Source organism: Camelus bactrianus, chromosome 25 (assembly GCF_048773025.1).
Source record: "Camelus bactrianus isolate YW-2024 breed Bactrian camel chromosome 25, ASM4877302v1, whole genome shotgun sequence".
Classification (NCBI taxonomy): domain Eukaryota; kingdom Metazoa; phylum Chordata; class Mammalia; order Artiodactyla; family Camelidae; genus Camelus; species Camelus bactrianus.
In genome coordinates this window covers 7,142,224-7,155,497 of record NC_133563.1, presented here as the reverse complement: position 1 = coordinate 7,155,497, position 13,274 = coordinate 7,142,224, and the positions used below count along the sequence as shown (strand labels likewise).

At 37.4% G+C, this 13,274-nt stretch overlaps 1 protein-coding gene across 2 annotated transcripts in view; it reads left to right on the top strand.

Moving 5' to 3' along the window:
- Window positions 1–13,274, top strand: part of NIPAL2 (NIPA like domain containing 2) — a 72,426-nt gene that overhangs the window by 30,019 nt on the left and 29,133 nt on the right. For both annotated transcript variants that reach the window (XM_074352991.1, XM_074352990.1), the window contains one exon: window positions 7,813–7,872. In XM_074352991.1, coding sequence (XP_074209092.1) covers window positions 7,813–7,872 — 60 coding nt within the window. The remainder of the gene's footprint in view (window positions 1–7,812; window positions 7,873–13,274) is intronic.

The window sequence follows — 13,274 nt, the reverse complement described above, 5'->3', positions numbered from 1 at the left end:
GGTGCCAGCCTGGGATGAGGTCAGCACACCTCCTGGGCTGCCTGTGATAGTGGCACTTCATGTGGACATTTATTCGAATGTTGGGAATATGCAGAAAATACCCCTTTTTTCAGTGGCTTGCTGGGTTGCCTGCTTTAGCACATTTGTCCCAAAACCAGCCTAAACAAAATGTGTGGAATAAAACTCTGAAGTTCCCCTTTTATGTCTGCTCATGCATTCTCAGCTGAAAGCATTCCTAAAACCTAAAAAACTTTATTTGAAACATCTTCTCCACCCATCCTTATTTTTTGAGAACGCCAGAGTATTTCTAGAGAAATTGCTAATGGTGGTGTATAAATGCTGATGCATTTATAATACAGAGTTAATCCTGTCAATGACAGTTTTTTTTACCTTTTTGGAGTCTTTTCAATTTTAATCACTAATGTCTGTCAAGAAAAATGTAGAAAAGAAAGGATGGTTGTCCTTAACCCAGGTAAATTTCCTCATTTGGAATTATGCACATTACCTACAATTTCATTACCTTCAATAAATGACAATAGCAGTTTTTTTTTTAATTAAGATGAATTACTAGACACTTTCACTCCTGCCAATAAGCTAGTGGGACTTTTCTCTCTGTAAAGAAACATTTTCTAAGTACCACATCCTCAGAATTTCAAATCCTAATTCCATGGAATACATTGTAATTGACATGCTTTCCCCCCTCCAACTGTACAACTAACGGGGAATGATCATTACGGAGGAGTCAGTACTTCCAGTGGTTAGTTGATTGAGCCCGTGAGCACGCTCGGCATGTCCACGTGTTTGAAGCTTGATTGTGACCGACATGAAAGTGCTTTTGTGGTTTGCATTCTAGCAGTACAATAAAGTCGCCATTAAAAGTGGTCAGAAACCACAAGCCAGATATTTACATGTGAGGATCTGTTTGTAGCATTATTATATAAATATGTTCTTTTCATGTCATGGGTCCCTTCTTTATAAAAGAGTTTTCTTTGCTACTCTGTCTTCTACTTTCCTGTATTATAAACATGGACACTGGTTTCTCTTCAGATCATAGAGGTTAAACAATAAAGTAAATGTCTAGGAAGGAAAATTGATGACATTTCCATTTGCGGGCTAGATCAGAGTTCACAAACTGGTGGCCTGTACACCAGATCTGGCCACTGCTGTATTTTGTTTGGCTCAAACAACCCTTTTAAAAAAATACGAATCAGTTTCCCATATTTAAAAATTGGACCATGATACACAAAAACTGGATTTTTGTCTTAAATAATCAGCTTTGGTAACACTGGCCTTGCAGTTGGCCAGGGCTGAATTCTGGCTGCCACTTTTCGCTGATCTAATGCACTCCAGGCCACCATGCCTGAGACCCCTCATCGCCACAGCCCACCACCCTCATTGTTCTTTCGTCTCCCATCTGACTGGCCCCTGTAGGCATTTGAGTTTGTGACCTGAGGACCAAAGTTTGTTTCCCTTTCAGCTGAATCAGGTAAGAATATCATATCCATAATCACATTTAGGTGAAGTGTAATTGATTTTTTTTTTTAACTTTGGGCTCAATTTGTCTTTTAAGAAGTGGTCATAAAAGGATGAAAAAAACGGAGGGAAGTAAATAAATGAGCAAAATCATTTTAAAATAGCCATCCCATAACACATTTAAATGGTTATCAAGCTCTCTTCTGTGCTCGTAAATCTTTGATAAAAAGTTGTTATTTGAGGGGGAAAAAGAATTTTAAATATGCATGTGTATCTTAATGTTGCAGATTGAAAAGGGGATGCCAATTTACCTATTATTCTACAGACACAAAAATCTAAACTCACATGTAAAAGTCTGCCCTTGAGTTTAATTGCTAACATATAGGAAGCTGATTCTTTTTTTTTTTTTTAAGGCAAATCAGAAAAAAGAGCAGTGAGGGTGAGTCAACTTCTCTCAGTCTTCCTTATCTGTAAAATGGGAATATAATAGGATCCAGGTCAAAGGGTGGCTATAAGGATTAAATGAAGAATACCTGGTTTTCAAGAAATATTAACTATTTTTATCATTGCTTTTTTTTTTAAATTGAAGTACAGTCAATTACAATATGTCTATTTCTGGTGTACAGCACAGTGTCCCAGTCATGCCTATAAACACCTATATTCATTTTCATATTACAAGATATTGAACATAGTTCCCTGTGTTATACAGAAGAAACCTTTTTTAAAACTATTTTTATATACAGTGGCTAACATTTGTAAATCTCAAACTCCCAAATTTATCCCTTCTGACCCCCTTTTCCCCGTAACCATTGTTTACTAAGTCTGTGAGTCTGTTTCTGTTTTGTAGATGAGTTCATAGTGTCTTTTTTTTTTCCTTTCAGATTCCACATATGAGTTATATCATATGGTATTTTTCTTTCTCTTTGTGGCTTACTTCACTTAGAATGATGATCTCTAGGTCCATCCATGTTGCTGCAAATGGCATTATTTTATTCTTTTTATGGCAGAGTAGTATTCCATTGTATAAATATACCACAACTTCTTTATCCAGTGATCTGTCATTGGACATTTAGATTGGTTCCATGTCTTGGCTATTGTATATAGTTCTGCTATGAACATTGGGGTGCATGTATCTTTTCACATTAGAGTTCCCTCCAAATATATGCCCAGGAGTGGGATTGCTGGATCATACAGGAAGTTGATTCTTAACTTCTGATTTGCTAATCCCAGTTAGTAGCTCTTACAGAAGAAAATCCAAATCAAGTTGGTACAACCTATGTGAATTCTCATGTACCAACTCTTGACCACAGGAAGCTATGTAATTCTTCCATAATAACAGCCAGGTTTTGTGATGTCAGAGTCAAGGTGAATGAAGAGCAAACTCAGGATTTATTCCTGCGTAAATCAGGAAGCATTAGGAAGCTCCACACCAGGGCACATGTCTACACTTGGGATTGGTAACCTCTCCCATACTTAGACCTGGTTCAGCTGAAGCCAGTGGGGTCTTGCTTGACTTCTGTTTTCATCTGGAAATCCAGATCAGAATGCTCATGTGTAAGTTTCCTTAGATCAACCTTGACTAGAAAGCATCTCCATTCTGATTGCTAAGCTGAAAAGAGTGTAGATGACTCACCTGTAGGAGTCAGTCTGTTACAATTGTTGTTGAGATTCTCCTGACTGTACAGTACTATGATCAAGGCCAAGTGAATACCTTAATAAACTTACCTATGGGAACACTGTTTTGCACCAAATACTGGAAGAAAGTTTTTTGTCCTGTCCTTTTACAATAGTATTCTTGCTCTATTTTTACCCTATGACTCCCACATAACCACTGTTTGAATTTTGGCATGTTACCTTTCATATGCTAACTTTTACCTTTTTTTTTCATTTTTTAACATTTTTTATTGATTTATAATCATTTTACAATGTTGTGTCAAATTCCAGTGTAGAGCACAATTTTTCAGTTATACATGAACATATATATATTCATTGTCACATTTTTTTCTCTGTGAGCTACCATAAGATCTTGTATATATTTCCCTGTGCTTTACAGTATAATCTTGTTTATCTATTCTACAACTTTAAAATCCCATCTATCCCTTCCCACCCTCCACCCCCTTGGCAACCACAAGTTTGTATGTCTATGAGCCTATTTCTGTTTTGTATTTATGCTTTTTTTGTTTTTGTTTTTTAGATTCCACATATGAGCGATCTCATATGGTATTTTTCTTTCTCTTTCTGGCTTACTTCACTTAGAATGACAATCTCCAGGTCCATCCATATTGCTGCAAATGGCATTATGTTGTCAGTTTTTATGGCTGAATAGTATTCCATTGTATAAATATACCACATCTTTATCCAGTCATCTGTTGATGGACATTTAGGCTGTTTCCATGTCTTGGCTATTGTAAATAGTGCTGCTGTGAACATAGGGGTGCAGGTGTCTTTTTGAAGTAGGGTTCCTTCTGGATATATGCCCAGGAGTGGGATTACTGGGTCATATTGTAAGTCTATTCCTAGTCTTTTGAGGAATCTCCATCCTGTTTTCCACAGTGGCTGCACCAAACTGCATTCCCACCAACAGTGTAGGAGGGTTCCCTTTTCTCCACAGCCTCTCCAGCATTTGTCATTTGTGGACTTTTGAATGATGGCCTTTCTGACTGGTGTGAGGTGATACCTCATTATAGTTTTGATTTGCATTTCTCTGATAATTAGTGATATTGAGCATTTTTTCATGTGCCTGTTGGTCATTCGTATTTCTTCCTTGGAGAGTTGCTTGTTTAGGTCTACTGCCCATTTTTGGATTGGGTTGTTTGTTTTTTTCTTATTAAGTCGTTGAGCTGCTTATATATTCTGGAGATCAAGCCCTTGTCAGTTTCATCTTTTGCAAAAATTTTCTCCCATTCTGTAGGTTGTTGTTTTGTTTTGCTTATGGTTTCCTTTGCTGTGCAAAAGCTTGTAATTTTAATTCAGTCCCATTTGTTTATTCTTGCTTTTATTTCTATTGCTTGGGTATTGCCCTAGGAGAACATTTTTGAGATGTATGTGATAATGTTTTGCCTATGTTTTCATCTAGGAGGTTTTGAAATGTTCCATTTTTAAATATTAAATTTTACTATAGGGATAAAAGTGTAATAATAGTTTTCCCCCTTTGTACTTGTTTATCAGACAATGGTTGTTATAGCAACAGCTAGACAGGGTTGAGTTTGACAGATCTCTGATTGCAAATATATGTGAGAGCACTTCAGTTTGTTTATTTTTTTCTCATTTTAAAAATTTACTGCTCTACTTAGGAGTCATGTTATTAGCTTTTCACAGAAACTGTCTTTTTGCTCAGCACAGCTCTCATTTTAACCATGTTTTGCAAGATAAATGAGTTATAAGTAGATGTATCTGAATAGAATGTTCTTTTTTTTATTACTTTCTTTGCTAGATAAATAAAACTTAAAATCTTCTCATTCTCTTATCTAAAAGTTTTGTAGAAAATCTCATGTTCTCTTAAAATAAAAAAAATGAGTATAGAAATGCATCAGGTACATAAATTCTTTCAGAAAGTAAAAGCATATTTATGTTTCATAAATCTGATAACTACTTTACAGCAATTGATATAATTTGATACATATAGTATACTTTAAGTTTATTGTTACCAATCGTGTTCTTTTTACTTTTAGCAATGAAATTGTGCCCTACATAACATTCTTCCCTCTTCCTTCTGAAAGTGAAATTATTTATGAAACTGCGGCTGAACAACAAGAAGAGAAGGAAAATGATGCCTTTCTTTCTCCAAGGGAGGAAATGGAGTACAGTGAACTAGAGAGCTCTAGATGGGAGTAAGGAGATTTGGGTGCTGGTTCTAGCTGTGCTGTAAGATCAGTGTTTGTTAGATGAAAGGATCAATGAATATACAATCTATTTGGACCTCAGTTTCCCAATTATAAAGTTTAGAACCTAGGGTAGATTATTTTTGTGTCTCCTACTAGCTCTAAAATTTCCTTATTCCATGTAAGCAATGTCTCCCTTCCTACTGGAATCCTTTGCTGTGAAATAGTCATCTCAGGGACTGTTAAAATGGAATGCATTTGGTATGTGTTAGTGTCACAATGCTTCACCTCTTATTGTTAATCTATCTCCTTCTTCTTGGAAACATTCCTTACCTAATTACACAGGAAGTCAGTAATAGGGGTGGAGGTGGGGGGGTCTTGGTTTTTATACTTTTTCTAGTGAGAAATGTTTCCCTGAATCATTTTGGTCCAAATCTGAAATAGAAATTTTTTTATACCTGTCCCAATCTCAATTCTTAATGTAATGGGCTACATGTCTATACATTAATTTATCTACAGAAAACATCGCTTTAATGTTTTAAAGCCACACCACACAATTAAATTCATGCTTGGTGGACATTTCCCATGCTCTGTTTATTTTGTGTGAAACATCTATCCCTATAAATAACCTACCCAGGAAAAACGTGTAAGGATACAGATCAAATTGAATGAGAAAGAGCTAGGCTGAGAAAAAGATGGAGAAAACATATGAGAATCCACCTTATTTTGAATGAGGATTTCTGGTGTGGATTTGTTATTTTGCTTTACATCAATTACTAGAATACCAGATATAGGTACATTCAAATTTAACTGATTTAATGAATTATAATACAGACTCATTAAAATTATATCTATGAGAATTTTCAGTGACATGGCAAATTTTTTTGTAATACAGTAACTGAGGAAACAAAGAAATTTTGCACTATAGTTTGATCTCAACCAAAGGGAAATAAACACATAGACGTATTAACTGTTGTTTTTGCTAGATGAAGTTATTTCATGATGATTTTTCTTTCTGTATTTTTGCTTTAAAAAACAAATAAAAATTTACATAATAGTTTTTGTTAAAAATTTAAAATACAAATTGTTGTGGGGTTTTAGTTTTTGTTTTTTTGTATTATTGCAAATTTGGATTTTCCCTTCCCTCTACCCATGAATCTGTAAAAGGAACAACTCAGATTCAACTTACCCCACATACCTGAGGCTGTAGCAGCAGGTCATGGCTCTGTTGTGAGGCTGAGAGTTCAGTAGCATCAGTAATGGGAGAGGAGGTCTTAAACATCACGCAGTCAGCAAATGCAGAAGGTCCCACACACACTTTTATTTATGTGCTGGGTACTAACTACACACTGGAGATCTTCAAAGAATAAGATAGATCTCAGAGTAAAAAGGGCTGATGATCTTTTTCAGGAGACAGGCAAAAAAATCTCAGGTCTAATGAAAAAGCTATATATTATAAAAGGTAATCACTACATATGGGTGGTGTGGTCAATTCTGGGGGAATCCAGAGGTGAAGCTTGAGTCTGTAGTTGGATGAGAGGGTGGAGGCAGAGTTGCATAGGGAACAGCGCGTACAAAAGTCCTTCAGCATGAAACTCAGTGGTGGTCCTGGGATATTATGATTATTTTAGTAAGGGGAGACGTGGAAAAGAGATCATGGGCAAATGTGGCAAGGAAAGTGTCAGGAGTAAATCATGGCTGTCTTTGAACGTCATGCTCAGTAGTTTGGCCCTTGTCCTCTGGATTAATGGCTTCTGACAAGAGGTTTTAAAGCTGTGGATTTACATAAGATTTGCATTTTAGATTACTCTGGTGGTGCTATGGGGCAGGGGTAGTGAAATGGGGGGCCCCAGAGGGAAGCTGTTACAATGGTCTAAGCCTGAGGTGAAGCTGGCCTGAGCTGAGCCAGTGACAACGGAATGAAGTGGAGGGGGTGGACTTGTGAGATAGTGAAAATCAGACTTAGCAGACCCAGCAGTCTGTGAAGGGGAGGGGACACTAGGAGCAGCCCGGGATGCTGGTGCCCCATAGAGGTGTCACTGGAATAGGGATCCTAGGAGGAGATGATGGGAAATGATGAATTTTCAGTTTGGGATATAGTTTCTCTTCTTTCCTCCTTTCCTGTCTCTTTCTGCCTTTCCATCCCTTCCTCCTCTCCCTTCCTTCCTTCTTTCTTTCTCTTTCTTTCTTCTCTTTCTCTCTTCCTTTCCTCTCTTTCTTTCTCTCTCTTTCTTTCTATTCATTCATTTAGTCCTGTAGTAAACTTTTATTAAGCCCTCACTGTATACCACGTACTATCCCAGTCGCTGCCTTAGGTCCACTGTAAACCAGGCCAGCTTCCACAAACACTCAGCCATGCAGGGAAAGAAGCCATCCCCACAGCCACAGCTGCTGGGTGTTTCTGACCAGGACACACACAGTCAGGCCCAGGACACAAACTGCTTAATTCCTTTCAAATGACATTGCGTAATATGTTTTTTATATTTGGAAACATCACTAATGGCCATTTTCTTTCTAGGTAGTGCCATTATTTCTGTTATGTTCCTGAAAGAAAATTTGAGAGCCTCAGATTTACTAGGTAAGTTATTATTTGATTCATGTAATTATAGCACTGCTTGATCAGGAAATGAATAACCCTACCGACTAAAAATATGTGCTTTAAAAACTGGGGCATAAATTACTGAAATGAATATATTCTCATTTAGAGGCGTACATTATTGTCTCTTGGAGCTGCCACCTGCTCCTTGACATGAGACACTTGCATCTTCCTTGTATCTGCTGCCCATGCTACTGACCACAACAGAATTATATTTTATATTATTACTATTATGAATGTTACAAAATTTTTATGAACATAATAAAATCTAAGAAAACATCTGTTACCTAACAGAGTATTCCACTTCAAAGGACATTTTTGTTAAGATTGTTGCATGAAAGCACTACATAAAAATGAAAACCATGTACAGAAATTAGATGTACCAATTAACTACCTAATTTGTATTTAGCTCTTTCCAAAAGTCACACAGAATGTTGACCTTCAAAATTTTATTTAGAAATACAGCTATTAATGGAAAATAACAGTGGCCTTCCTGGCTATAAGAAAGATTTCTGTTACATGGCAAAGCTCTCATTTGTTGACTGCATCTTCTATCTCTTGTTGGAAGTATCACTGGTGAGAAGAATTATGGAGATTCATATTTTCTTCCTTGGCAAAATCCGGTCTGAACTGCTGCTGACATATGATAATGAATATGATACTTCAGGCACTTTATATAAAGCAATGTCTACTGGCTTCTAAGGAGATCTTTTTTTTTTTTTTTTTTTTTTCAATTTGAGCTTTAACTGTGACACTAGTCTTGGTATGTTGAACATTTGTTTCCCTGATCAGGTTTCCCTTGAGCCTACTGTCTTGAAAGAGTTTTCACTTTTTCCTTTTCCTCCTTGGTTTGATTCTGCTAGTAGAGTTTTTAGTCAACATTGTCAAATTTTCATGGTTAAAATGTTTTCTAAAATGCATTCATATGTGCATTGTGGCTTTTCAAATATATTATTTTACTATACTTTTTGTATATTATGGTTTATGGAATCATTGGGAGAAGTTGTATGGGATCAGATATAAAAATGAGCAATGCCTCAGTTTTATAAATTAAAACAATTAGGTTTTACATTATGTTTCTCACTTATCCAAATGTCTTAAGGAAACTTTAAATCATTTAATCTAACGTATGTCATCTTTTGTAGTTAATGGTTGATTAATGTTTAAATCAGTGTAAGGTATTTAATGAGGTAATATAGATGAATATAAAGGAAGACTTGCCAGTTATCGTGAACCCTTGAGATTAAAAGATGATTAAGACAGAATCCCTGCCCTCAAATAATACAGTCAATGATAAAATACATGCATACTTAAGTTTTTTTCAAAAGCCAAAAATAATATGTATCATAATGCCTTGAGCCTTTAGTTTAGAACAGGGTTTCTCAGCCTTAGCACTGCTGACATTTTAGGCTGGGTAACTCTTTATTGTAGGGGCTGTCCCATGCATTGTACAGTGGCAGCATCCCTTCTGGTCTTTACCCATGGATGCCAGTAGCAACTTCTGCCCTGGTTATGACAACCAAAAATGACTTCAGACATTGTCAGATGTCCCCTGAGGGTCAAAATCACCTCCAGTTGAGAACCACTTATTTAGAATAAAGAGAGATTACTCTAGCCTGGAAGCCGAGAGAGAATTTTTTACAGCAGAGGTACCATTTGAATCAGTTCTGACAGCTGAATAGGACAAGCATGGGCCACATCCAGGCATTTGGAAAAGGGCATACGGAAGGAATAACACGAGAACTGTTGACAGAGGTGCAGAAAGGTAAGGCGGTTTCTCTGTGATACTGAGCTACAACCACTGCCAGTGAGGATTAGGGGGAAATTAGTGAAAGTCATAACTATGGAAAGGGAAGAAACAGAAGTAGCAATACGTGCCACTGGTTTGATTATATACTTAGAAAACCAAGGTCAGCTAAGCATTACTAAAATCAATGAACTAGCCCAGCATCAGAGGATATAAATTAAACTCACTCTCATGGGTTCAAATCTGGATTCAACTTCTCCTATTAACTGTGTGACCAACATAATACTTAACTTCTCTAAGCCGCAGTTTGCTGACAAATGTAGAAACTGTTTTTTAAGGGTTAGATCGCGTAACTGATATGAGCACTTTGAGAAATGTAAAGCCCTATTAGTATAACTGCTATCGTTTCTGTACAACTTCATTCCCAAGAGGTAATAAATACTAAAACCGCAGCATAAGAAATAGGAAACACACACATACACACATAACAACAACAACAAAAACCTCTATTAATCATTTGATTCTTTGCTAATTTCCCTTTAATACGAGCCCGCATTTGTTAAATATTTACTCTTTCCGGGTACTGTTAAGTGTTTTACATGAACTGTCTCGTTCGAATTATAGGAATGATCCGTTTATAGAACTGACTTGCCCAAGGTCACATAACTAGCAAAGTCGTGGACCACTATTCTAATAATGGCAGCTTGATATAATCATCAAGTGATGGGTGAGGGTGAGTCTCTAGCATCAGAGAGCTGTGTGACCTTGGTAAAATGACTTCATCTCTTTAAGCCCCAATTTCCTCATCCTTAAAATGGAGATGGTATTACCTACCTCATAGGAGTAAATGAGTTCCTGTGTGTAAAACTCTTAGAACAGGGCCTGCCGTGTAGTAAGTGCCCCGTAATGTTAGCTATTGCTGTTATAACTACTAGCACCACAACGCGGCTGGTTCATGAGAGGAAAGCTTGATTAGATATTTTTGCAAACGTTAATAAGGTTAGTAATCCAGGTAACAGTTCCCACAACTCTGGTTGGATTTGTTTGCCTTTTAACGTGATGCTTTTTGAGCAGGGATCTATGTAATGTCACATTTGTCTCATACTATAGCTAAAAGTGACCACTTCTTGACTTTAATCTAGCGTCACAGGAAAAAGAAAGGATTTAGTCACCTATTCTACACCCATGCCCCCAACAGCAATATCCTGACTGTCATGAACTGAGATGTAATAACCCATTTCATGCTTAGGGACAGAATTTTCCCCAGCCGTACACAGTACTGTGGTAAGTCGCATGTATTTTCTTTGGGCCTGTGTTGCTGCGGCCTTGAGAAAATTTGACTTTTTCTATTAAAAGCTAAAAATGCTTTTTTTTTTTCAGAGACTAAAACCAAACAGAAAAAAAGAGTAGTTAGTGGCATTTTTTAAAAGATTAACATATAAGCATGCTAAAAATTTAACTGTCAAAATGTACAAAAGAAAATCATTTATTTTTCCCAGCTTCAAGCAAATGAAAGTTTGTTTTTCATGATGGAACAAATGAAGATTTTTTGGACCATGTGGAAACAAGCTGAACTAATTTATTGCCAAATGCTGCTCTGTGGCTATGAAGCTTTTCACCACGAGCCTCTAAAAAATGACCTCACAAAAGCTATGTCTGAAAGGAATCGCCAAGTATTATTAACTCAATGACAAGCTTTGGACTGTGCTCTGATTCTTAGTGGATTAATAACTTCGTATTATTTTAATGATTATTTTTCCTCTGGAAAGCACCAAATTTCTCTCCCCTTCAAACAGCCAAAACTATAGTATTTTCCCCTCTTCTCCCTTAGTCATCAAAATACTGAGCCTAACAGTCTGTGAGATCCTAGTTGATTTAAGTCCAGATAGTGTCATCATAAAAATAAGATTACAGTCAATTCATCAGCACTCCCCAGAGACCAGTAACTTGATTATTTCAAGTCACCTATAAATGGTTTCCCCAGATTGAATGTCAGGAGATGAACAGTGAGATAAAGACCATCGCCTTCCTTCCTTCTCCTGCACCAGAGGTCAGCTTGGTTTGAAGCCAGTGTCTAGAATACTAACCTAGCCAAACAAACTGTCATTTCTAGTTGAGAGGACAGATTGGCTATTTGGTTGTAAAGTTGCCTGAACAACAGGAGACTTCCTGATGGTGGTTCAGAACTATTTGGATTCTGTGTATGACCGAGACTTCTCAATCTGGGGCTCTTTCAGGATTGATCTGCCATAAACCTGAGGAATCTGGAGAGACCTACCACGGGGAAGGTACCCCAAATGGTCTGGTGCTAAGGAGTCCAGTTTATTCTGTGACGCCTGGTATCCCACAAAAGCGAGAGCTGGACCCCAACTGAGTAGGAGACATATTGCAGACACCAGGAGAACCAGACAGTAGTGTAGGCTGGAGTCAGGTTAGCTGAGTATTTAAAAACTCTTAAGGCTACCAGGAGTCAGGTCAAGCCAGATTACAGAAGCGAGACAAAAGGCAGTTAATACTAACTGGCATTGAGCTGGTGAGTGGGGACAACTAAAGGAGATTTCAGATTTTACTTAATAGGAAGGGTAGGCAAGGACACCGGATGTCAGTTAAGGAACAACAGTGCAGGTGGATTCTGGAATCCAAGGCTTGCACAGGTGAGGAACTGAGCAGGTTAGACATGCCAGTGAACAGAAGCATCAGAAGGAGCCTGATTCTAGGCTGTTTTCCCTTCAACCACTTCTATGCATCAGCCTCAGTCTGCAAGTATCTATAAGGGACTTTCGCAACAGAACTTCAGTAGCCCCTTGAAACAGAGGCTGTGTTCTCACAGCTGGATCCAGTTAAGTGTCAGGCATTTATCAAAGTATAAAATATTCCTCCAAATATTACTTCAGGATGATATAAATGGTCAAGTATGTTTAGAAAATATTGCAACCATAACCTCCCCTAAGAGATTCACAATAAACACTAACACATTGACGATCTCAAGGGTCTTCCAGGAAAAGAACTATTTCAGTTTGTTTAACTTACCCCTTCCCAGATAGATTTGACTTGAGACCTTTTTTGGTGGAGCATACATCTTATGAAACTAGTCCTAGGGAGCAGTTTGGAGATGCTCTTCTAAAGGAAGTTCAGGGCTAGTCAGGGACCCCAGGGACCACTGCCAGGAGAAATCAATTCCTTTTGTCCCCAGTGGGGATGCTGCATCCAGCCTCAGGTTCTGCTCTGTACAGCTCCTGGGGAACCACTCACTGAGACTGCAATGTGACTGACAGTCTTGAGTTGTCCATTCATCATCCCTGGTGTGTCATGCATACGACAGGTGAGAGAGTGTAATCATTAAGAAAACAGACTACCTAGGTTCCAGTCCAAGCTCTTCACTTAACTAGAAAATTCCAGACAAGTTATTCCCTCTGTGACTCCATTTTCTCCTGTCAAATGTGGATAGAAATAGTTTAATAGTATACAATGTTGTATATTTTATACTATGTAATACACATATAGTGTATGTTAGTATAGTAACATGAGAATATAGTTATTTTTTGCAGGTTTTTTCTAAGAGTTGTTATATATGTATAAAGCATTTAGGATTGCGCTTTTAAGTATTAGCTGTTACTTCTGTAGTTCTTATTTTCAT